General features: G+C 37.7%; 1 protein-coding gene and 1 long non-coding RNA gene across 4 annotated transcripts in view; one reads left to right on the top strand and one right to left on the bottom strand.

The window, feature by feature from the left end:
- The window catches only part of LOC101683312 (E3 ubiquitin-protein ligase RNF103), a 99,504-nt gene that overhangs the window by 29,184 nt on the left and 46,702 nt on the right, over positions 1-23,618 (top strand). The window contains exon 1 of one of the 2 annotated variants that reach the window (XM_004742362.3): positions 21,200-21,326. The exons of the other annotated variant lie outside the window; for it this stretch is intronic. Within the exon in view, the coding sequence (XP_004742419.1) occupies positions 21,282-21,326 (45 nt within the window). The 5' untranslated portion in view covers positions 21,200-21,281. Of the gene's footprint in view, positions 1-21,199; positions 21,327-23,618 lie in introns of those variants that run through there. 2 annotated transcript variants of the gene reach the window in all.
- On the bottom strand, positions 18,748-21,636 carry LOC106004801. 2 transcript variants are annotated; one of them, XR_001177854.2, is made up of 3 exons: positions 21,064-21,636; positions 20,529-20,728; positions 18,748-19,210 (listed from the first exon to the last, which is right to left on the bottom strand). It is a non-coding gene; the product is annotated as an uncharacterized LOC106004801 (long non-coding RNA). The 2 variants fall into 2 exon arrangements; XR_006606454.1 differs by having other exon boundaries at positions 20,529-20,680.

Raw genomic sequence — 23,618 nt, 5'->3', positions numbered from 1 at the left:
TCTGTTTAAAAAAAAAAAAAAAAAACTAGTTCTAATATAACCTTACTCTGAAATTTATTATGATATCTACATCTATTCATCAAAATGGCACATATTTAATCAGGATTTTTATTTAGAGAGAAACCTGTGAACTGTTAAGGTATTAAAGCCCAACCTCATGAGTCCAGCGACCAACTCATCCGGTTGCCCTGAATTATCTCCAAAACAGAGAAAAGGCGACATGAGATCAGCTTTCTTGTACTTCCGCTGAGCGTATTCTCTGCTATTACCAAATCATGGCAGATGTACAGACCGCTGTATATTCATGACTGTGAAAAGGTTGAGTGGTAAAAGACAGGTTACAGCATGATATGCACCAGACTGGGTTATATAGAAATTGGAGAAAGGACCCTTCATTTCAGAGTTTTTTGGGTTTTGTTTGTTTGTTTGTTTTTTAAGATTTTATTTATCTGAGAGAGAGTGGGCGCTCAAGCACGGAGGAGGGGCAGGAAAGGGAGAAGCAAGCTTCCCATGGAGTGAGGTTGCAGGACACCATCCTGGGACCCTGAGATCATGACCCAAGCCAAAGGCAGACACTTAACTGACTGAGCCACCCAGGCACCCCTAAACCATTTTTTTCCTCAGAAAATTGCCTACGTGGCTCAGTTAGTTAGACATCCAACTCTTGGTCTTAGCTTAGATCTTGGTCTTGGGGTTGTGAGTTCAAGTCCTGTGCTGGGCTCCATGCAAGGCATGGAGCCTACTTAAAAAAAAAAAAAATTAATCACATACAAAAGTGGAGAGATTCATATAATGAATTCCCATGTATCCCAATTTCAACAAGTCTCAACTCATGGCCAATCACATTTCAGCAATTACCTGCAATAAAAGTCACTCTCTGGCATTGCCCTTATCTCTCCTTTGGTTTTCATTATTAACCCTTTAGGCCTTTATTTCTTTATTCAACATTCATTTGTTTATTATTCGTAACTATTTGGATTAATCCCAATTGAATTTTTTAAAAAATTTTGTTTATTTATTTGAGAGAGAGAGAAAGCATGAGAAAGAGCAGTGGGGGGTAGGAGGGTGGAGCAAAGGGAGAGGGACAAGCAAATTCCATGCTGAGCTTGGAGCCCCAGGAGGGGCTCAATCCCACAACTCAGATCGTGGCCTGAGCAGAAATCAGGAGTCCGGGACTTAACTGTCTGAGCCACCCACACAGCCCCAGTTGAATTAATAATTAAATCTGATTAATGCATTTTTGTACTTACAGTACTTTCTGCATATGGTGACTTTATTCACCGCTCCCTCCTTGAAATTCCTTTCCCTCAGGTTTCTCTGGTACTACTCTACCTGATTTTCCTCCTACTTCTTGGATCCTTTTTTTAAAATAATTTCCTTCCTGGGATGATCCTCCCTTGCTCCATCAGAGTCAAGTTGAGTCCAGTTCTCAACTCATTTGGGCAATTTCATCAATATTCATGTCCTCAACTCCTACTTATATGCTGACGGTTTCGGAATCCACCTCTGCAGTTCAGATCACTCTATTCCATACCAGGTCCCCGTATGGAACTATCTGCTGGGCATTTCACTAGGATGACCCATACTCAACTCATGCCAGACTTGCTGATTGTTGTTCTCCCCCCCCCCCCGCTATCCATTCTCCCATTCTTCCATTATACTAGAATTTTAGCTGAATAAATTCCTAGCTATCAACTATATTTCTCAGCCCACATTGTAGTTAGTTGTGACCATTGTGACTAATTCTTAACAGTACAATGTAAGCAAAAGTGATACACGCCACTTCTGGATCTTGACTTAAAACACTGGGTATATGTGTTATCACTTTCTCTTCTCTGCTTCTAACCTGCCAGGTACGGTGACAGCCGATGCAACCTTGGAGGTTAGGTGAGACAATTACACAGAGATGCCTCACCAGCCTGGGTTCCTGACCTCAAACTGAGCTACCTGGCTATGGAGATTACTAGAATCTTCCACAAAACAAATTTCCATTTAATTTAAGTCATTGCATTTTGAGGCCTTTCTGTGATAACAGATTAACCTTTAACTATGACAGCAACCCAGTCACAACGTATCCAAAATTTGCTGATCATCATTTCACCTAAATATCCTAAGTCTGTAGTTCCAGCATGCTTAAAGTCTCCTGCAATTACATAGTGCGTGTTCCTCTCTCAACCGTTTTTCCTAGGTGCAGTTCCTACTACTTCTTAAAATAACTCAAGATTTCTACTCCTGACCATGATGCAGTAACTGGTACTGGACTGGTCTTCTTACCATAACTATAAATCCAGACAAAAGTACATGAGCAATTGTTTTGGGGCAATGGACAACAGGGAATATGAGATTGAGATTGCTGAGAGGAAGGAAACAAACAGGGTAAAGCCCCTGATTACTCGGCTGTCTGCACAGGGCACTTTCTTGACTACTTTACACAGAATTCAAGTCCAAGAAATGCCCGGTAAGCAATTCCACCGAGATTCAACTATGATGTTGTATCTACAGTTCTTTTTTTGTATTGCTGTATTAATTAGTATATTATTATATGAATATATCACAAGTTGGACATTTATTTCCAGTTTTTGCCATTATGAATAAAGCAACTTTGAATATTATACATGTCTTTTAATGGACAAAAACTTATGTTGAGTATATAATAAACCATGGAATTGCTATATCATAAAGTTAATATATATCGTAGCTTTAGTGGCTACTGCTAAAGAATATTTCAAACTAAATATACCAATGTGTACTTTAACCAGCAGTATATGAGTCCCCATGTTTTTTCCAGCACTTGGCATTGTCAGTGCTTTTAATGTTAACCATTCTTGTGGGGATGTAGTAGTATTTAATTATGGTTTTAATTTTTATCTCTCTGATGAATCATGAAGTGGATCATCTTTTCATAATCTCAATAGCAATTTGAAGATTCTCTTATGAAGTGTCTATTCAAGTATTTTGCTCATTAAAAAATTGGGATGTATCTATTGTTATTAATATGTAAGTGTCCTTTATATATGCTAGATATGAGTGTTTTTATTTTGAAAATATTAAGCAGTTTTTGGCTTCCCTTTTCACCCTCATCTTTTGATGAATAAAAGTTCTTAATGTTAAAAAATCCAATTTAATGATTGTTTTATAGTTGTTTAAAATTTGTGTTCTGTTTAAGTCATCTTTGCCTACCTCAAAGTCAGGAAGATATTTTCCTATGTTTTGTTCTAGCAGCTTTACTTTTTTACCTATCATATTTTAGTCGATGGCTCCATCTGAAATGAATTTGGCGTGAGGTAGGGACCAAAGATCTTTTTTTTTTTTCTTTTTCTTATGGAGATCTAAATTGACCTTGTGGAATTTAATGGAAAGAATATAATTTTCCTTGATGAATTGTGGTGGTGTTTGTTATAAACCAGGTTCTGCTACTGGGTTCTCTACTCTGTTCCATTAATCTCTATAATAATTTTACACCAACACCTCATAACATTAGTTATTAGAATTTTATAATACTGTTGATATCAGGTAGCATAAATCTTCCAATGTTAGTATTTTGCATTTCCACACAAACTTTTCAAATTGGCTTATCAAAATTCACTGCAGCAAACCCTTCTAGGTTTTGGGATTACATTAAGTCTATAGATCTCTTTGGTGGTGAATTGATGTCTTTACAATACTGAGTTCCATTTCATGAATATGGCATATATCTCCATTTATTTAGATATTCTTTAACTTATATCAGCAGTGCTTTGTAGTTGCCTATAAAGGGGTCTTGTATATTTTCATTCAATTTATTCCTACTTGATTGACTTTTTGTGACATTGTAAATAAGTGTTTTATAAATTTTTAAAGTTTTTATTTGAAGTCCAGTTAGTTAAAATATAGTATATGAGCTTCAGAGATACAATTTAGTGATTCAACACTTACATACAACACCTGGTGCTTACAACATCACAAGTACACTCCTTAATCCCCATCACCTACTTAACCCATCTCCCCACTGACCTCTCCTCTGGTAACCATCAGTGTGTTCTCTATAGTTAAGAGCTGGTTTGCCTCTCTCTATTTTTTCCCCATGTTCATTTGTTTTTCTTAAGTTCCACATGTGAGTGAAGTCATATGGTATTTGTCTTTCCTTGAGTGACTTATTTCATTTAACATAATGCTGTCTTGCTCCATCCCACGTCATTGTCAATGGCAAGATTTCATTTTTTTTATTGTTGAGTAATACTCCATTGTATCTATATGCCACATCTCCTTTGTTCATTCATCAGTCAGTGGACAGTTAGGCTCTTTGCACAATTTGGCTAGTGTAGATAATGCTGCTATAAACATTGGGGTGCATGTATCCCTTTGAATTAGTATTTTTGTATTCTTTGGGTAAATACCTAGTAGTTCAATTACTGGATTGTAAGGTAGTTCTACTTTTAACTTTTCAAGGCAACTCCACCTTGTTTTCCAGAATGGCTGCACCAGTTTGCCTTCCCACCAACAGTGCAGGAAGGTTCTCCTTTATCCACATCCTCACCAACCCCTGCTGCTTCTTGTGTTGTTGACATTAGCCCTTATAACAGGTGTGAGGTGACACCTGATTATAGTTTTGATTTGTATTTTCCTGATAATGAGTGATGGTGAGCATATTTTCATGTGTCTGTTGGCCATCTGTATGTCTTCTTTGGAAAAATGTCTATTCATGTCTTTTGCCCATTTTTCAATTGGATTATTTACTTTTTACGTGTTGAGTTTTATAAGGTTATATACTTTGAATACTAAGCCCTTATCAGACATATCATTTGAAAATATCTTCTCCCATTCTGTAGGTTGCCTTTTAGTTTTGTTGATTGTTTCCTTTCTGTGCAGAATTTTTTTTTAACATAATCCCAGCAGTTTAGTTTTGCTTTTGTTTCCCTTGCCCCAAGAGACATACCTAGTAAGAAGTTGCTAGGGCCAAAAAATTTTGTTCTTTAATTGTTGATTGTATACAAAAAGAATGTATTTTTGTAGTTAGCTTTTTTCAAGGCAAGAATTGTGTTAAACCTGTATATTTATGTGGACAGCACTGATATCTTTACCACATTGTGTTTCCAATCTGTGAACATTGTATGCATCTCCATTTTATTTAGATCTTTGATTCTTTCATGATTCTGTCCGTGTTATCTAATTTTCAGCATGCAAGTCCTATACATGTTTTGTTAGATTTAAACCTAAGTATTTCATTTTTTGAGTGATTGTAAATGGCATTGTATTTTTAATTTTGGTGTCCATATGTTCATCACTAGTATATAGAAATATCATGTGGGACGCCTGGGTGGCTCAGCTGATTGGACGACTGCCTTCGGCTCAGGTCATGATCCCGGAGTTCTGGGATCGAGTCCTGCATCGGGCTCCCAGCTCCACGGGGAGTCTGCTTCTCCCTCTGACCTTCTCCTTGCTCATGCTCTCTCTCACTGTCTCTCTCTCAAATAAATAAATAAAATCTTTAAAAAAAAAAGAAATATCATGTAAAATATTTTTTGTACATTTGTCTTTTACTCTGTGACCTTACTGAAATCTCTTTTAGTTCTTTAAAGGTTTTTGGTAGATTTCTTGAAATTTCTACATAAGCAATTATGTCATCTGTAAATAACAGTTTAATTTCTCCCTTTCTGATTTGATTGCCTCTAATTTGTTTTTCTTATATTATTACAGTGGTTAAAACTTTTCAGCACTAAATTGAATAAGAGTGGTGAAAGTGGATATCACAGTCTTAGGGGAAAGTATTCAATCTTTCACCATTAAATTTAATGTTAGTAGGATGCCTGGGTGGCTCACTTGGTTAAGCTTCAGACTTTCGCTCAGGTCATGAACTCAGGCTCCTGGGCTCAAGCCCCATGCCAAGTTCTATGTTCAGCCAGGAGTCTGCTTGTCCGTCTCTCTCTACCCCTCCCCATGCTCATGCACTCTGTTTCTCTCTCAAATAAATTAATAAAACCTTTTAAAAAGTAAATTTAATTTTAGCTGCAGGGGTTTTTGTAAATGATTTTTATCAAGTTGAAGAATTTCCCCTGCTACTATTTTTTGAAAGTTTATTTATTTATTTCGTCACAAATGGATATTGAACTTTGTCAAAATTTTTTTTCTGCATTGAGTGATATGGTCATGTGATTTTTTTTTCTTCTTTAGCCTGTTACAGTAGATTATACTGATTAATTTTCAAATACTGAACCAGCACCCCCCCAACTTTGGAATAAGCCCCTCAGTCATGGTGTTTAATCTTCTTACATATTACTGAATTATCTTTGCTGTATTTTGTTAAGAGTTTTTGTGTTTATATTCATGGGAGATATTGATCACTAGTTTTCTTATTTTATACTTTTTTTTTTGGTCTGGTTTTGGTATGAGGATAATACTACCTGCATAAAATGAACTGGGACATTTGCTCCTCTTCTATTTTCTAGGAGAGCTTGTGTATAGTTGGTGTTAATTATTATTTCTTTTTTTCTTGTTTCCTTTTTTAAATTGAAGTATAGTTGACAACCAATGTTTACATTAGTTTCAGGCATATAACATAGTGATTCACAACTCTATTCATCATCCTATGCTCACCACAAGTGTAGCTACCATCTGTCACCTTACACCACTATTACAGTACTGTTAACTATATTCCCTATGCTGTACCTTTCATCCTCATGAATTATTCATTCTACAACTGGAAGCCTGAACCTCCCATTCCCTTTCACTCATTTTGCCACTCTTGGCAACCATCAGTTTACTGTCTGTATTTATGCATCAATCTCTGCACTAATTATTCTTCAAACATTCAATAGAATTCTCCAGTTTATCCATCTGAGCCCAGAAATATCTTTTTTGGGAAAAATCCTTTTATATAGATTTTTTGTATTTATTTGGTAATTGTTTTTAAATTATGATTCAGTTTCCTTAATTGAATATTATCCATCATTCTATCTTCAATACTATCTATCATATTATCCATTTCATGTTAGGTGAGTTGTGGTAACATTTTTTTTTCTGGAAATTGTCCATTTCATCCCTTATTAGCTCTTTGGTGTCTGTAAGTCCTGTATTGATATTCTACTTCATTCCTGATATTGGTCATTTGTGTTCTCTCTTTATTTTTATTTTTACGTCTTTTTTTCTAGAAGTCTGTCAATTTTGTTTGTATTTTCAAAGAAAATGGATCTGTTTCATTAATTTCTTCTATTGCCTATTTTCAATTTCATTGATTTCTGCTTTTTATTTTGTCCCTCCTTCTGCTTTAGGTTTACTTAGCTCTTCTTTTTTTATATTCTCAAGGTGGAAACTTAGATTATTGATCTAAAACTTTTCTTCTTTTCTAATGGTACATTTAATGCAATAAATTTTCCTTTCAATAATGATTTAGCTATGTCCCACAAACATTGATATGTTGTATTTTCTTTTCTTTTATTAATGATTTTATTTATTCATTTGAGAGAGGGCAAGAGACAGAGAGAACACAAGCAGGGGGAGAGGCAGAAGAGGAGGGAGACACAGACTCCTCACTGAGATGGGAGCACAATGTGAGTCTTGATTCCAGGACCTGAAGGTCATGACATGGGCTGAAGGTAGACTCTTAATGACTGAGCCACCCAGACAAACTAATATGTTGTATTTTCATTTTCATTCTGTTCAAATGCATTTTTAAATTTCTCTTGAAACTTTCTCTTTGTTCCATTAATTATTTAGAAGTGTATTGTTTAGTTTCAATGTGTTTGGAGAATTTTTCTGTTATTGATTTCTTGTTCGATTCCACTGTTGCTAGAGAACATACTTGGTATGACTTAACTTATTTTAAATTTCTTGAGATTTATTTTATGGCCCATGATATTGTCTCCCTTGATATGTGGTCTGTAGACACTTGAAAAGAGTATGCATTCTGTTGTGTGTAGAGTGTTCTATATATGTCATTTAGATCCTATCCAGTTGGTTGATGATGTTTTTCATCATGAGGTCCTTGATGATTTTCTTAGTTGTTCTATCAGTTGTTGAGACAGTAGTATTGAAATCTCAAACTCTAATTGTGTATTTGTCTGTTTCTTTATTTCTGTTCTATCAATTTTTATTTCCCATTTTTTTCACTTCTGTTGTTGGTGTGTACACATTTGGGATTGCCATGTCTTCTTGGTGGACTGACACTTTTATCATGGTATAGTGTACATCTTTGTTTCTGGTGAATTTATTTGATCTTAGGTGTAAATTTTCTGATAATTTAGCCACTCGTGCTTTCTTTTGATTAATGTTTGCATGAAATAACTTTGCCATTCTTTACTTTCATTCTGCCTATATCATTTTATTTGAACTGAGTTTATTGTACTAACATATAATTATATTTTTAATCCTTTCTATCAATCTCTTTTAATTGTACTTAGACCATGACATTTAATATAATTCTCAATATGCTCAGATTAAGTGTGATTGTTTTTATTTTGTTTGTTCTCTCTGTTTTATTTTCCTCTCCTATGGATTACTTGAACATTTTTTTTTAGAATTCCATTTTGATATATCTATATTGTTTTTTTAAAAAACTGCTGTACTGAAACAGAATTCATATACTACATGATTCGTTCATTTAAAAATCTTCACAGTACTTAATGCTCACCACAGTAAGCGTAGTTATCATTTGTCACCATACATTATTACAATATTATTCACTCTATTTTCTATGTTGTACTTTTCATCTCCATATGTACAATTCAATAACTTTTACTACATTCACAAAGTTGTGCAACCATCACCACTATATAATTCCAGAACACTTTCATCACTCCAAAAAGAATGCCCATACCTATTAGCAATCACATTCCATTCTGCCTTTTTCCCATTTCCTGGAAACCACTGATCTATGTTCTCTCACTATGGATTTGCTTATTCTATGCAAAATAATGTGTCCTTTGGATTTAATATAGTGTTTTCAATTTTTCATCCACATTGTAGCATGAATCAGTATTTCATTCCTTTTTTATGACCAAATAATATTTGATTACATGGATAATATATTTTATGTATCCATTTGCCAGTTGATGGACATTTGGGTTAATTCTACTTTTTGACTATTATGAACAATGCCGCTATGAATATCTGTGTACAAGTTCTTATGTGGACATATATTTTCGTTTTGATATATATGTTTCTGTAGTAGAATTGCTAAATCATATGGTATCATACCTCTTATGGAACTGCCAAACTGCATCATTTTACATTCCCACTGTCAGCGTATGAGAGATCCAATTCTTTGTATCCTCAATAACACTTTGTCTTTTTTTTTTTAATTATACCCATTCAAGTGTGTTTGAAGTCATCTCACTTGGTTTTGATGTTCATTTCCCTGATGGCCAATATCTCTATGGTATTTTTTAGTGTACTTCTTTGTATAGTTTTTTAGTGGTTGCTCTAGGTATTACATTATATGTATATAACTTATCACAGTCTACCAGTGTCACCATTTTACCAGTTCAAGTGAAGTATAAAAACCTTATTTCTTGGGGCGCCTGGGTGGCTCAGTTGGTTAAGCATCTGCCTTTGGCTCAGGTCATGATCCCAGGGTCCTGGGATTAAGTCCCACATCAGGATCCCTGCTCGGTGGGAGACCTGCTTCTCCCTCTGCTTGCTGCTCCCCCTACTTGTGTGTGTGCTCTCTTTCTCTTTCTCACTATCAAATAAATAAATAAAATCTTTAAAAAAAAAAACTTATTTCTCTTTAGATCTCTTTTCCTTCCCCCATTTATAATATAATTATCTTAAGTATTTCTTCTACCTTTATTTAGAATCACATTAGGCAATATTACAATTTTTGCTTCAATCACTGAACACAGTTTAGAAATTTGTCACCATACAAAAGGAGAGCAAAAGCCCATTGTATTCAAAAGGAGAGCAAAAGCCCATTGTATTCAATCCATATTTTTGCCTAATCTGTTCTTTTTTGCTCCCTAATGTTCTTAGATTCCTTCTTTTATTGTTTCATTCCTGTTTAGAAAATATCTTTTCTTGAGGCACCTGAGTGGCTCAGCCAGTTAAACATCTGTCTTCAGGGACGCCTGGGTGGCTCAGTTGGTTGGACGAGTGCCTTCAGCTCAGGTCATGATCCCGGAGTCCCAGGATCGAGTCCCGCATCGGGCTCCCAGCTCCACGGGGAGTCTGTTTCTCTCTCTGACCTTCTCCTCACTCATGTTCTCTGTCTCTCTCTCAAATTTAAAAAAAAAAAAAAAAATCTTAAAAAAAAAAAAAAACACCACATCTGTCTTCAGCTCAGTTCATGATCTCAGTATGCTGGGATCAAGCCCTGTGTCCAGCCCTGCATCCAACCTGCTTTGCAGGTGAGTCTACTTCTCCCTCTCCCTCTGCCCCCACCTCGTGTGCTCACTTGCTCTCTTTTTTTCTCTCTCTCTCAAAAAAATAAGTAAAATCTTAAAAAAAAAAAAGTAACTATCTTTTCTTTTAAGATAGTTTTCTGGGGACACATTCTCTTAGTTTTCCTTCAACTTGAAAATGTCTTCATTTCCCCTTCATTCTGAAGAATATTATCTTCTGATGATTCTTTTCTTCTAGTACTTGAAAAATATTGTGCTACTTCCTTCTGTCTCCCGTGGATTGATAAGAGATCCACTGCCATTTGAATTGTTTATCCCAGATAGTTAAGATGCCATTTTTCTTTGGCTGCTTTTGAGATGTTTTTCATTTTCAAAAGTTGAATCTACCATTCATCTTAAAGTGTATTTCTTTTTATCTTTTTTGGGGTTTGCTCAGTCTCTCAAATCTACAGGTTTATGTTCCTTGCCAATTTGGAATTTTCAGTAATTATTTCTTTTCTTTTCCTTGGCCATTATTTCCTTAAGTACTTTTTCAGTCCTATAGATTTCTTTTCTTCCATTAATCTGATGACATAAATGCTTTATCTTTTGTTACAGTCCCACAGGTCTCTGAGGTACTATTTATTCTTTTTCCATTTATTTTCTGTCATTCAGATTGGGTACTGGCTTATTGTTCTATCTTCCATTTCACTGATTCTTTCTTCTGTCTTCTCCATTGTGATGTTGAGCCTACCAAATGAATGTTTTAATTTTAGTTATTGTGTTTTTTAATTCTAAAATTTCCCTTTGGTTCTTCTTTGTGTGTTCCTTTTTTCCTGAGATTTTTAATTATTTGTTTTAGTCATGTTTTAAGTCACTTGTTGAAGCATTTAAAAACTCATGGAATTTAATCTTTATTAAGTAATTTGAAAATTTTTGTTATTTCATTCTTAGCATCTATATTAAGTTTATTGGGGCTGCCACAACAAGTGACTACAACTAGGTGGCTTAAAACAACAGACATTTATTCTCTCATATTTCTTCAGGCTAGAAATTAAAGTGAAATCCAGGTTTTTGGCTGAGCCATACTTTCTCTGAAGGACTTGCCTCTTAAAGCTTTTGCTTCCTCTAGCTTTTGATAGTTCAATCTTCTGTGTTTCTTGACTTACAGATACCCACTCCTGTCTATGCCTCTGTCTCCACATGGTTTTCTCTACTACGTGCCTGTGTCCAAATTTCTCTCTTCTTTTTTTTTTTTTTAAAGATTTTATTTATTTATTTGTCAGAGAGAGAGAGCGAGAGCGAGCACAGGCAGACAGAGTGGAAGGCAGAGTCAGAGGGAGAGGGAGAAGCAGGCTCCCTGCGGAGCAAGGAGCCTGATGTGGGACTCAATCCCAGGACGCTGGGATCATGACCTGAGCCGAAGGCAGCTGCTTAACCAACTGAGCCACCCAGGCATCCCCAAATTTCTCTCTTCTTAAAGGACATCATCTTTATTGTATTTAAGACCCAACTTAATCCCATATAATCTTTACTCAATTTAATTTATGTGCAAAGACCCTATTTTTTTTAAGACCCTATTTTCAAATAAGGTAAAACTCAAAGTTTCCAGGGGACATGAATTTTTGGGAGACACTGTTCCACTTAGTAAAGCATATATTGATTTTGTTTTTTCATTTAGTTTGAGATCATCCTGATTCTTGGTATGATGAGTGATTTTCACTTGAAACCTGGACATTTCCCATTAAGTTCTGAGATACTGCATCTTATTTAAACCTGTTTCTGCTGTTCTTTTCTGCAGCTGTTTTGGTAGGAAAAGTGGAGGCACCACCTCATTACCTGCAAGTGAAGGTAGAAGTCCAAGTTCCCTACTTAGCCTTCAGTGAGACATGAGAGGTGTTCCTCTTTTTATTTATTTATTTTTTTTTAGTTTTTTAAAACAATTTTATTTATTTAAGTAATTTCTACACCCCACATGGGTCTTGAACTCATGAGCCTGAGATCAAAAGTCACATACTCTTCCATCTGAGCCAGCCAGGGACACTGAGAAGCATTCCTCCTAAATGCTAAGTAGAGATGAGAGTTCCAGTTCTCCACCACACTATGGTTAGGGTCATCTCAGTATCACAGAGTGATAGTGAAAGTCTTGAGTCTCTATTAGGTCTCCTCTAACACCATCCCAGTGGGAAGAGGAAAGGTTGTCCTGTGACTACCAGGTGTGGTAGGAGTCAGGCTCCCCAATTTCCATTAAGATCTATTCTTTGACTTATGAATTATTTGGAAAAATATTTTCACATTTCAAAAATAATTTAAATTTTGTTTTTTGTCATTGATTTTTAACCCAGTTGAAATGTGGTCATATAGTGGGGTGTATCAGGATGACTTCTTCATTTGTCTTATATTCTAGTACACAGTCAACTTTGTTAAACATTTGCTATGCGATAACTTGTTCTGTCTGTTGTATACAAAATATGACAATTAGATTACCAATTCATGTCTTTTTATGTCTTCTCTGTCTTTATCAAATGATTGTCTTCCTGATCTATCACTTATTGAAAAAAAAAGTTCAGATTTACTCCTAAGATAGTGGGTTTATGTATTTCTCTTTGAAATTGTCAGTTCTTGGGGTGCCTGGGTGGCTCAGTCGGTTGGGTAACTGCCTTCAGCTCAGATCATGATCCCAGGATCCTGGGATAGAGCCCCATGTTGGGATCCTTGCTCAGTGGAGAGTCTGCTTCTCCCTCTGCCCCTCTTTTTTTTTTTTTTAATAAAGATAATATGATTAGCTTCCTGGTGGATTGAAATTTGTACATTATAAACTTCTTTGTACATAAAAAGCTATTTTGCCATAAAATAATATAGCTATAACAGCTTTGTTTGGGTTCATAATTGCTTGATAAATATGTTTGTGTAGGTCTTTCTTCCATTTTTTAAAAATTTTATGTTGCATTTGTGTCCCTTTTAAGTAGCTTAAACCTAAATGTAAAAAAAAAACCTAGTCTGGAATCTCTTTTCAATGGTGAGTGTAGAGCGTTTCATTATGAATACTGATATGTCTTTATTTCTATCATTGTCTTTTGTGCCTCCTACTTTTCCCAACTTTTCTGTCTCCTTTTCTACCTTATTTATTTAAAAGGATTTTAATTACCTGAGAGAGAGACTGAGAATGCATGAGTGTGAGGAAGGGTGGAGGGAGAGGGAGAAACAGACTTCCTAGTGAGCAAGGAGCCTGATGTGGAGCTCAGTCCCAAGAATCTGAGATCATGACCTGAGCCAAAGTAGGACACTTAACTGACTGAGCCACCCAGGCATCCCTCTACCTTATTTAGATTAATATTCTTTTTTAAAAAAAGATTTTTTTTATTTATTTAAGAGAGAGTGAGAGAGAGCACAAGTGCAGGGAAGGACAGAGTAAGAGGGAGAGGAAAAGCATACTCCTTGCTGAGCAGGGAGCCTGCCCTTGGTCTTGGTTCCAGGACCCTTGGATCATGACTTGAGCTGAAGGCAGCCACTTAACTGACTGAGCCACCAGGCGGCCCTAGATTAATATTCTTAATTCCATTTTTCTACTGTTTTGGAAATACTGCTTTTATTTTAGTGATTATCCTTAAATTCTAACAAATTTACATTATATTTAAAATTATTCAATATATAACTCCTTCCCAAAGAATATTAAATTTTATCTTGTTTTCATTATCTCATTGTTATGGGGAAATAAGGGAAGATGTGTGACTCCCCTGTGATCATTTTAATTCCAATGACTTCCCACCCATTTATTTCACATTATTGTTGTGGAATGACTTAGTTTTACCCTTTTAATCTCCCCAAATTCAATATTATTATTGTTTATTCAATCAACTCTTTTCAGATTGACCACAGTATTCACTAAATTATTTGTTATCATTTTTTCTTGTATCTAAGGCGTTCCTTTTAAGACCAACACTATTATCTGTAAAGCACATTCTTCAGATTTTTGTTTATTGTTGATCTGTCCATTTGTGGACTTTTTTGGTCTGTTTCTAACCATTTTTACTCTTAAAGATGTCTTTATTTTGCCCCCATTTTGGAATGATAGTTTAGCAGGTTATACAATTACAAGTTAACAGTTAGGTCCCCATAAAGTTTTCAACAGTTTAAATTAGGAACAGTTTAATTAATTAAAATTAGGAACAGTTTAATTTAATATCTAGGCCTAGGATTTGCAACACAAAGGAAGTACTGTTTATTTAAACCCACAGAAAAGCAGCCTTATAATTACGGTTTCTTAAGGAAGCCTTTTAATTTTATTTTTTCACCAGATATGTGGCCTGAAACAAACATTTTCTTCTTACCCCTCTTTGTCAGCAGATAGATTTCTCTCCATAGTCTGTCCTTTTACTGGGAGTGGAGTCTGGAAGGCTCTTCTCTTCAGGGAGTCTCAATTTTGCTTTACCATTTCCCATCCTTTAAAGCCTTGCCTCCTATTCCTCTGCCCAATCATTAAAACCAAGCATACTATTTGATTTCATTATGTGACATGAAAGCCAAGCGTACTATTTGATTTCATTATGTGACATCAAGAAAAGAGAAAACTAATCTATGGAGATACAAGTCAGAATAATGATTATCTTTGGTGGGTACTGACTGGAAATAAGCATGATAGAGCCTTCTAAGATTTTTGAAATGTTTTAAATGTTGATCTACATAGTAGTTATGTAAAACTACATAGGAGTAAGTAGTCTTACTTTAAAACATTTCCAAAATGTTTCCAAATGTTTCCAAAGACTACTATTAGTCTTACTACTATGTAGTTTTATATATACATATGTAAAAATTTATATATAAATATGTATGTAAATACATATGTAAAAATTTTTACATATGTAGTAAAATTTTTAAATGTTGATTTAAAAGTTTTAAATGTTAATCTACATAGTAGTATATGTAAAACTACATAGTAGTAAGACTACATAGTAGTCTTAGTATAGTAGTCTTACTACTATGTAAAACTACATAGTTTTACTATGTATACTAACTATACATGTAACTATGTATACTAACTATGTAACTACTATACTAAGACTACTATGTAGTCTTACTACTATGTAGTTTTACATATACATATGTAAAAAATTTTATATATACATATGTAAAAATTCAACAGAAAAACTCAACAGATCATACACTTAAGATCTGTGTACTTTACCATCTATAAGCTACATAGAATTTTTTAAAACACAAACACAAGGTTCTAAGTTTCTGTTATTGGCAGATATTACCAATTTCTCTTAATTTTTTGGAGATCAACCATGCACATAAAATAGTTCTGGTTATATTTTAACAAGACTCTGTGTTTGTAGCTAGTTTTTCAGAATATTCAGCCTAGCATCATGTTGAATGTGTGAGTCACATGCTACTCTTTCAATTCTGATATTCTGATACTGTTTTTGGCAACTTTGTAAAGTATCACTTAAATATTCCAACTGGATCTGCCAAAGTTCAGGCTTTGTCTCCGCTATGCTGTGTGGAAGTAAGAAAAGTCACCTGAGTCTCCCATGAGAATATTAATGGTGGAGATGTTACTTTAGAGGGCAATATGTGGTGGCCATAGTAATTACTGTAATTTCCTAGGGAAAGTACATCTTTCAGGCTAGAGTTAGGCCTCAGATATCTACTTACCCCTTCCAAGTGGAAACTGTCCCTACTTTTGGGCCACTCAGGGAAGATGGAAGTCTATTTTGAAAGGATTCAGCTAAACATTTTCCACCCATCCTCTATCCCCTTCTCTCTTCTCCAAAGTTGGGAATTCATGTATAAATGAATTTGTACCTTTTCAAAAGATGTTGAAGTCCTAACCTCCAGTATCTCAGAATGTGATCTTATCTGGAAATAGGATCATTGTAGATATAATTAGTTAGGACAAGGTCCTGGTGGATTTGGATGGGTCCGTAATGTGGCTGGTTTAGTTATAAGAAGAGGAAGAGAGACACAGAGGGAACATTGCTATTGACTGAATTGTGTCATCCTTAAAAATGCATTTGTGCCCAATGTGTTGGCATTTGGAGATGGAACCTTTAGGAGATAATTAGGTTTAGATGAGATTATGAGGGTAGGGACCTCATGATGAGCTTAGTACCCTCATTAGAGAGGGAGATACCACAACTTGCTCTCTCTACCATGTAAGGACATGGCAAGAAGTCCAAACCAGGAAGAGATCTCTCTCTAGAACCGGACCATGCTCGTACTTATCTTGGACTTCCAGCCTCCAGAGCTGTGAAAAAATAAATTTCTGTTGTTTAAGCTGTCCAATTTATGGTATCCTGTTATGACAGCCCAAGCTGACTCATATAAACACCATGTAATGACAGAAGCAGAGATTGGAGTAATGCACCTACAAGCCAAGGAATGCCACTGATTGATAGCCGTCAGCAGAACCTAGGGAAAGGAAAGGACAAATTCTATCCATAGTCTCAGAGGAAGCATGGCTCTGCTGACACCTTGATTTTGAATTTCTAGTCTCCAGAACAGTGAGAGAATGAATTTCTGTTGTTCTAAACCACCTGTTTTGGTGTACTCTGTTAGAGCAGCCCTGCGGAACCAGTACAGGGTAATTGCAGGGTTGGTGGAGGAATGCTGGAAATCAGCAGATGACTCAAGGTCTTTCTGCCTTCTCTCAAGTCATAAGCTGTGGCTAGGAACCCCTGAGATCTGAAGATTAGCCAGAAATTTAGATAGATCCATCCCCAAATTATTATATAAGGCATGGAATATCCATCCCCAAATTATTATATAAGGCATGGAAAGGAATTCAATTTTCTATAGTTCAGTTTACATCTAACATTTTCAGAATTCATCTGTTATATAAAACGAAGTGTATTTTGGTTTTATTAGGCCAAAATTCCTGCTAGGAATTGGGTTGTGATTTTCTTGCCCAAAACATTTCATTTAACAGCCTACCTGGTGAATGGGGAGCAGTTGTGAGCTACAATGCTCTGTAAGACGGGAAATATTGCAGAAATGAGCAAGGACAAACTGGGGTATGGAGGAAAAACAGTCCTTTCTATTTTTTGTTCAGGGAAATTTTTTTTCAGGGAAGTATTTAAAGCCTCAGGCATTGCAGTACCTTTCAAGTGAGGGATATGCATCTATTTATAATATTTTTCAGGGATCAGGAGAATGCACATAAAACCTTTGAAATTGTGTGTGAATAAACGTCTTTGTGAACATATGGCAAGGGAGTGTGATCCTGTTAAACACTTGCTGTGTTTGGCAGGAGCAGAGAGCCAGAATGCCTGCTCACTTAGTTCTTCCCACCCCCTCAGATGTGAGCCTTAGCAGGTGGGAGGATCTGGTGCATGCTTCCTGAGGTCCATGCATGAAGGACAAACTATAGCTGTAGCCAGTTTAGTCTAGTGCCAAAGCAATATCAGGACACAAGTAGAGGGTATGTTGCTTCGAGGGTGGAGCCTGGAAAATGTGTGGAAGATGCACGGTGCCCTTTTAGTCACTGAGGAAAACTGCACTGGTGTTTTACAGGGCTCTATGAGTAGCTATGGACTCTGCATTTCAGTTAGATGCCACATGCCCAGTCCAGCCTTCCTCCACACTCTCCTTGGCCTCTCCACCCTTGATAACCAGCTTTAAAACAAGTACAGCTTTAGGAACTGAAGTGCCTGTGGCCCAAAACCCACCCCCAGACCCGGGAAGGCTCTTGGGCACATGCTGTTTCTTTTGTACTGGATATTTCTCATACCTCTGCTGGCTCACCCTTCAAGGCTCCCTTGTATATGACCTTCAGGGATGACTCACTAACCATCGTGTTCTTTTTAGGGTCAGAATTTTGTGCATTTGTAGTAATTCACTTAATTTTATGGATCACCATTTTTAATACCTGTCCTCACCAGATTGTATGAGGCTCTTTTTTGTTCACTCTAGTTTTCCTAGAGCCTATAGAATGTTTGACCCATAGTAGGCATTTGATAAATATTGTTGAATCAATGGAAGTTCAGTATCTTTCTACATGAAAATTTGCTGCCTTATAGTTCATTCAAAAAGAAAGAAAAAGTAGAGGAGTGATATGGTGAAGGAAACTTTAAAAACATGTCTGCAGGGGCGCCCGGGTGGCTCAGCGGGTTAAAGCCTCTGCCTTCAGGTCGTGATCCTGGGATTGAGCCCCACCTTGGGCTCTCTGCTCAGCAGGGAGCCTGCTTCCCTTCCTCTCTCTCTGCCTACCTGTGATCTCTGTCTGTCAAATAAATAAGATCTTAAAAAAAATGCCTGCAGATTTCTCATTTTCAAAGAGTTACTTCACATTAAAAAAAAAAAGGAGGAAAGAAGGAAAATAATTCAATGGAAAATGGGCAAAGGATAAAAGAATTAACAGAATTTCAGATAGCTAATAAATATACAAAAAGATGCTCACCTAGACTAGTAATCCTAGAAATGAAAATTAAAAACAATATTTTATAGCCTCAGATTGGCAAAAGTGCAAAATATTTATTAACATTTATTGTTAGCAAGGATTTAGGGAATAGGATGCTCTCATACACTGTTGGTAGTTCAAAACTGTGCAACCTATATGGAGAACATTGGTTGTATTTTTAAAATTTAAACTATGTCTACATTTATTATTTAATAAGGAAAATTTGGAAACCACTTGACCTCATACAATAGTGAAATGATTTAAAAAATTTAGTGCATTCCTGCCACAGAATTCCTTAGCTATAAATATTAACGGCAATGAAAATCTATGTAAAATATTTTTTTAAAAAGAGATTGTAGTGGCACGTGGGTGGCTCTGTCTTTGGGCATCTGACTTCTGGTGGGGTCAAGGTCCTGGAATCCTGGGATGGAGCCCCCCACAGGGCTTCCTGCTCAGTGGGAGGCCTGCTTCTCCTTCTCCCACTCCTCCTGCTTGTGTTCCCTCTCTCGATGTGTCTCTGTAAAATAAGTCAATAAAATCATTTTTAAAACAAGGAGATTGCAAAACAATACATGTAATATGATCCCAACTAAGTAAAAATATATAAAAGCATATTCTCTGAAGGAAAAGATCTCAAACGATTCACACTATGTATACTTATATATTTTTAGAGATTTTATTTATCTATTTGAGAAAGAGAGAGGACATGAGCAGGGAAAGGGAGAAAGAGAAGCAGACTCCCCACTGAGCTTGATCCCAGGACTCAGGGATCATGACCTGAGAGGAAGGCACACACTTAAACAACTGAGCCACCCAGGTGTCCTTATAATTATAATAGCTTAATTATAAGGTCCTTTGAGAACTTTTCCCCTGAGGAACTAAGAATGGGATTTTAATTTTTACAATAACCTGTACTGCTATTTTTAAAACTTTATTTAAGTATGATTGACATAAACTACGCATATTGAAAGTATCCATTTAACATTGTATAAATCTGTGAAACCAACACCACAATTAAGAGAATATCTATCACCTCCAAAAGCTTCCTTATGTGTCTCTGTAGTCTGTCCTTCCTGCCTCTTCCTAAACTAACCCATCCCCTAGCAACCACTGAGCTACTTTCTGTCACTATAGACTAGTTTGCATTTTTTATTTTTTAAGATTTTTATTTATTTATTTGACAGAGAGAAATCACAAGTAGATGGAGAGGCAGGCAGAGAGAGAGAGGAAAGCAGGCTCCCTGCTGAGCAGAGAGCCCGACGCGGGACTCGATCCCAGGACCCTGAGATCATGACCTGAGCCGAAGGCAGCGGCTTAACCCACTGAGCCACCCAGGCGCCCTAGTTTGCATTTTTTAGAATGCTATATAAATGTAATCTTACAGTACTACTCTTTTTTATTTCTGGCTTCTTTCAGCATAATTATTTTGAGATTCATCCATGTTGTCCCGTGTATCAATGGTTTGTTCATTTTTATTGCTGAGTTGTATTCCATCGCATGGATCTATCACAACTGATTTATCCATTTATCTTTCGATGGACATTTGGACTAGTTCCGGCTTTTGGCTATTACAAATAAAGGTGCCACGAACAGCCATTTATGTCTTTGTAAAAGACCTATGCTTTACCTCCACTAACTAGCAGTGGAATGGCATAAGTCAGGTGTATGTTTGGCATTTAATAAGTTGCCAAAACCTTCCCAAAATGGTTGTACCATTTTACATTCCCACGAGAGACGGAGTATGGAGTTGTGGGCACTAAATGAGTGGTCGCTTTACCAAGACCTTTGGTAATGACAGCAACCATCAGCTCACTGCACAGGTTCAATCAGCTTACCAGGCTAAAATGAGTCTGGTCCTTTTAAATCACAGATTCCTTTGAGAATTTGATTAAGGTCATGGTCCATGCGGCGCACAGGACGACACACACACAAATGCCAGGCAGGAATCATCCACGTGGGAAATGACGATGGCTTGAACATTGTGACACTGTGACAGCGGGAGTTCGAACACATTGAGATGTTACCATTGTTGAGACTTGATAAGAGGAGAGAAGATAATGCCCAGGTTAGAATGATTAGGTGATGGCGGCGACCACACAGGGTAGGAGTAAGTCTAGAGGGAGGAAGAAGGGGTCATTTCTGGCTTTGTGATGTGCCTAGGAGATACACGCCGTTCGCAACGTGGTTGTAACTGGACCTTGTGCAGGCGGAGATACAGATTTCTGTGCAACAACATACAGATTTAGCGGAAGTATAAGGAGCAGCTGCAATCACCACATGTAGCTAATAAATTCGTATCTTCCAAAGGAATCACTTCCACACCTGGCTAAAACACGCCCAACTCGTCGGGAGCATCTACAAAACACCTACCAGACGATGCGCAACACCACCAACCTTTCCGACGAAACCCCGCCCAACTCAATTCTGCGCATGTGCCGGACGCATGCGCACGACCCTCCCTGCGGCCGCTCCTTTTTCTGGGAGTCTGGGCTCCTTCCCTATCGCCTGCCCCGCCCAGGCGGCTGCCCGTGACCTGCCTGGGCGCAGGGAACGGAAAGCCGGAAGGGGCAAGACGAGTTTGGTTCGCCATGGGGCTGTTTGGGAAAACCCAGGAGAAGCCGCCCAAAGAGCTGGTAAGGGCTACGGGGATGACAGAAGAGTCGGGGGATTTGCGTGGGGCGTAGTGGAGTTCGTAAGCGCCTGGCCACACTCCCTCCCGGCTGGCCAGGTGCCGCTCGGCCCCCATTTCCGGGGCCTTCCACTCCACCGAGGGGCCAGAGGAGGAATCTCTAAGGAGGCGGCTGTGGCTAAAGAGAGCCTTGCTCCGTCAGCACTCCACAGAGGGGCCGAGAGCCGGATAAAGAGTTTCGGAGCCCCGGCCCCGGGCGCGGAGGTAGCCAGGCGGTTCTGGCCACAGGAAAGCCTTTCCCCTGCGCGCGTTGGTACGTCCCGCCCGGAACCTTTCCCTGGCCGACGCCCCGCCCCTAACGCCCGCCTCCGGACAGTTGGCGCACCTGCCGGTAGCCCGAGAGTCGACCCCAGGGTGCCCTGCCACCGCCGACCCTTCCCTCTAACCTCCTGTGTTAAATGGGAGGGTCTCCTTCCTTTTTCCTCTTTCCCTGCCCTACAACGTGATGTTGACTGCAGGCACGTTAATTATAGTAAGGACCCGACTGGTGGGAATGGTACTAAAGCTATCTCAGGACCTGGCTTCGAACTCCGGATCTACCTGTAAACTGAGATAATGGTGTAGTGTGTAGCGGTTCAGTGCCCCGCAGAGTCCGTTTTCCTGTTTGAATGCTGGTTCCCCAGCATTGTCCTCTAAGGAAAGTTCATTTCTCCGTGCCTTAGTCTTGTCGAGTAGAAATGATGAAAGTTTCACTTCAGAGTCATGGAAGATGGAAAAAAAAAAAAACTGTAAAGTTTTGTTAAGTTTTTTGGTAGTGTTAGTTAGGGGTAATTCTTTATATATTCTACACTCTGGCCACCCAACTGCAGCCCAGCCTCGTCAGCATTACCTGGCAGCTAGTTAGAAATCTTGAGGCCCTGCCCAAGAGCTTTTTAACCATAATTAGAATTCTAACAAGATCTTCACTGATTTTTGTGAACGCTAAAGTTTGAGAAGCATTGCTTTACAACACCCAGTACAAATTTACCCATAATGAAGAAAAAAAAACCCCGAAATCCTGTATTTAATGATCTCACCTGTGCAGCTTTTGCAGACATGTTTTTATTATTTATTTATTTTTTTTTTTTTTTAAGATTTTATCTGTCAGAGAGAGAGAGGGAGAGAGCGAGCGAGCACAGGCAGACAGAATGGCAGGCAGAGGGAGAAGCAGGCTCCCTGACGAGAAAGGAGCCCCATGTGGGACTCGATCCCAGGACACTGGGATCTTGACCTGAGCGGAGGCAGGTGCTTAACCAGCTGAGCCACCCAGGCGTCCCTGCAGGCATGTTTTTAGAAAGCAATGTCCTACATCATGAAGTTGCTTACATATAATGTGTGTTAATGATGGTTATATTTGTTAACCATAGGTCCTAGAACACTACATCCTCTATAAATGTTAATTTCTGTAGGCAACTTACTCAGTTTTACTCCCTGGTAAAATAAAAATTGTGGAGCTGAAATGAGGTAGGAGCGTGTGATATTACTTTGTAAGCTGTAGAGCATTCTGCAGATGCACATTTTGTAGTGTGTGTGTGTATTCAAAGATGCTTGTTATTGTAGAAGTGTATTTTTGATGTTAGGGAAAGATTATTTTCCTCCAGTGTTTGACCTTAGCTTTGCCATTCATAAAACAAGATTCTGGGAAAACTGTTCTATTACTGTTTAAACTGATCTCTCGTATATGTGTTTCTTGTATAACACTTAAGAGTATTTTTAAATGATAAATATAATTGCTAAGAATATGTCAGAATACCTTCCAGTACGGCATCATACCTAGGAAAGTGAGTCAACAACCAGTACATTTTAGGGTTTATGCATGAGATTGTTTTATTTTTTTTTATTTATTTTTTAAAGATTTTATTTATTTATTTGACAGAGAGAGATCACAAGTAGACAGAGAGGCAGGCAGAGAGAGAGAGAGAGAGAGAGGGAAGCAGGCTCCCTGCTGAGCAGAGAGCCCGATGCGGACCTCGATCCCAGGACCCTGAGATCATGACCTGAGCCGAAGGCAGCGGCTTAACCCACTGAGCCACCCAGGCGCCCATGAGATTGTTTTATAAAATAATGTCTGTCAGGGAGCACCTGGTGGCACAGTCAGTTGGGATTCCAGCTTGGTTTCTGCTCAGGTTGTGATCTTGTGGGTCATGAAATCGAGCCTCATGCAGGACTCTGCTCTCTGTGTGGAGTTGTCTTGGGTTTCTCTGTGCTTGGGTTTCTCTCTCCCTCTACACTCTCATAAATAAATATATCTTAAAAA

Source organism: Mustela putorius, unplaced genomic scaffold (assembly GCF_011764305.1).
Source record: "Mustela putorius furo isolate JIRA1106 unplaced genomic scaffold, ASM1176430v1.1 tig00000281_pilon_pilon_pilon, whole genome shotgun sequence".
Taxonomy (NCBI): domain Eukaryota; kingdom Metazoa; phylum Chordata; class Mammalia; order Carnivora; family Mustelidae; genus Mustela; species Mustela putorius.
Note: the sequence above shows the minus strand (reverse complement) of the source record. Positions and strands in the feature narration are given on the sequence as shown.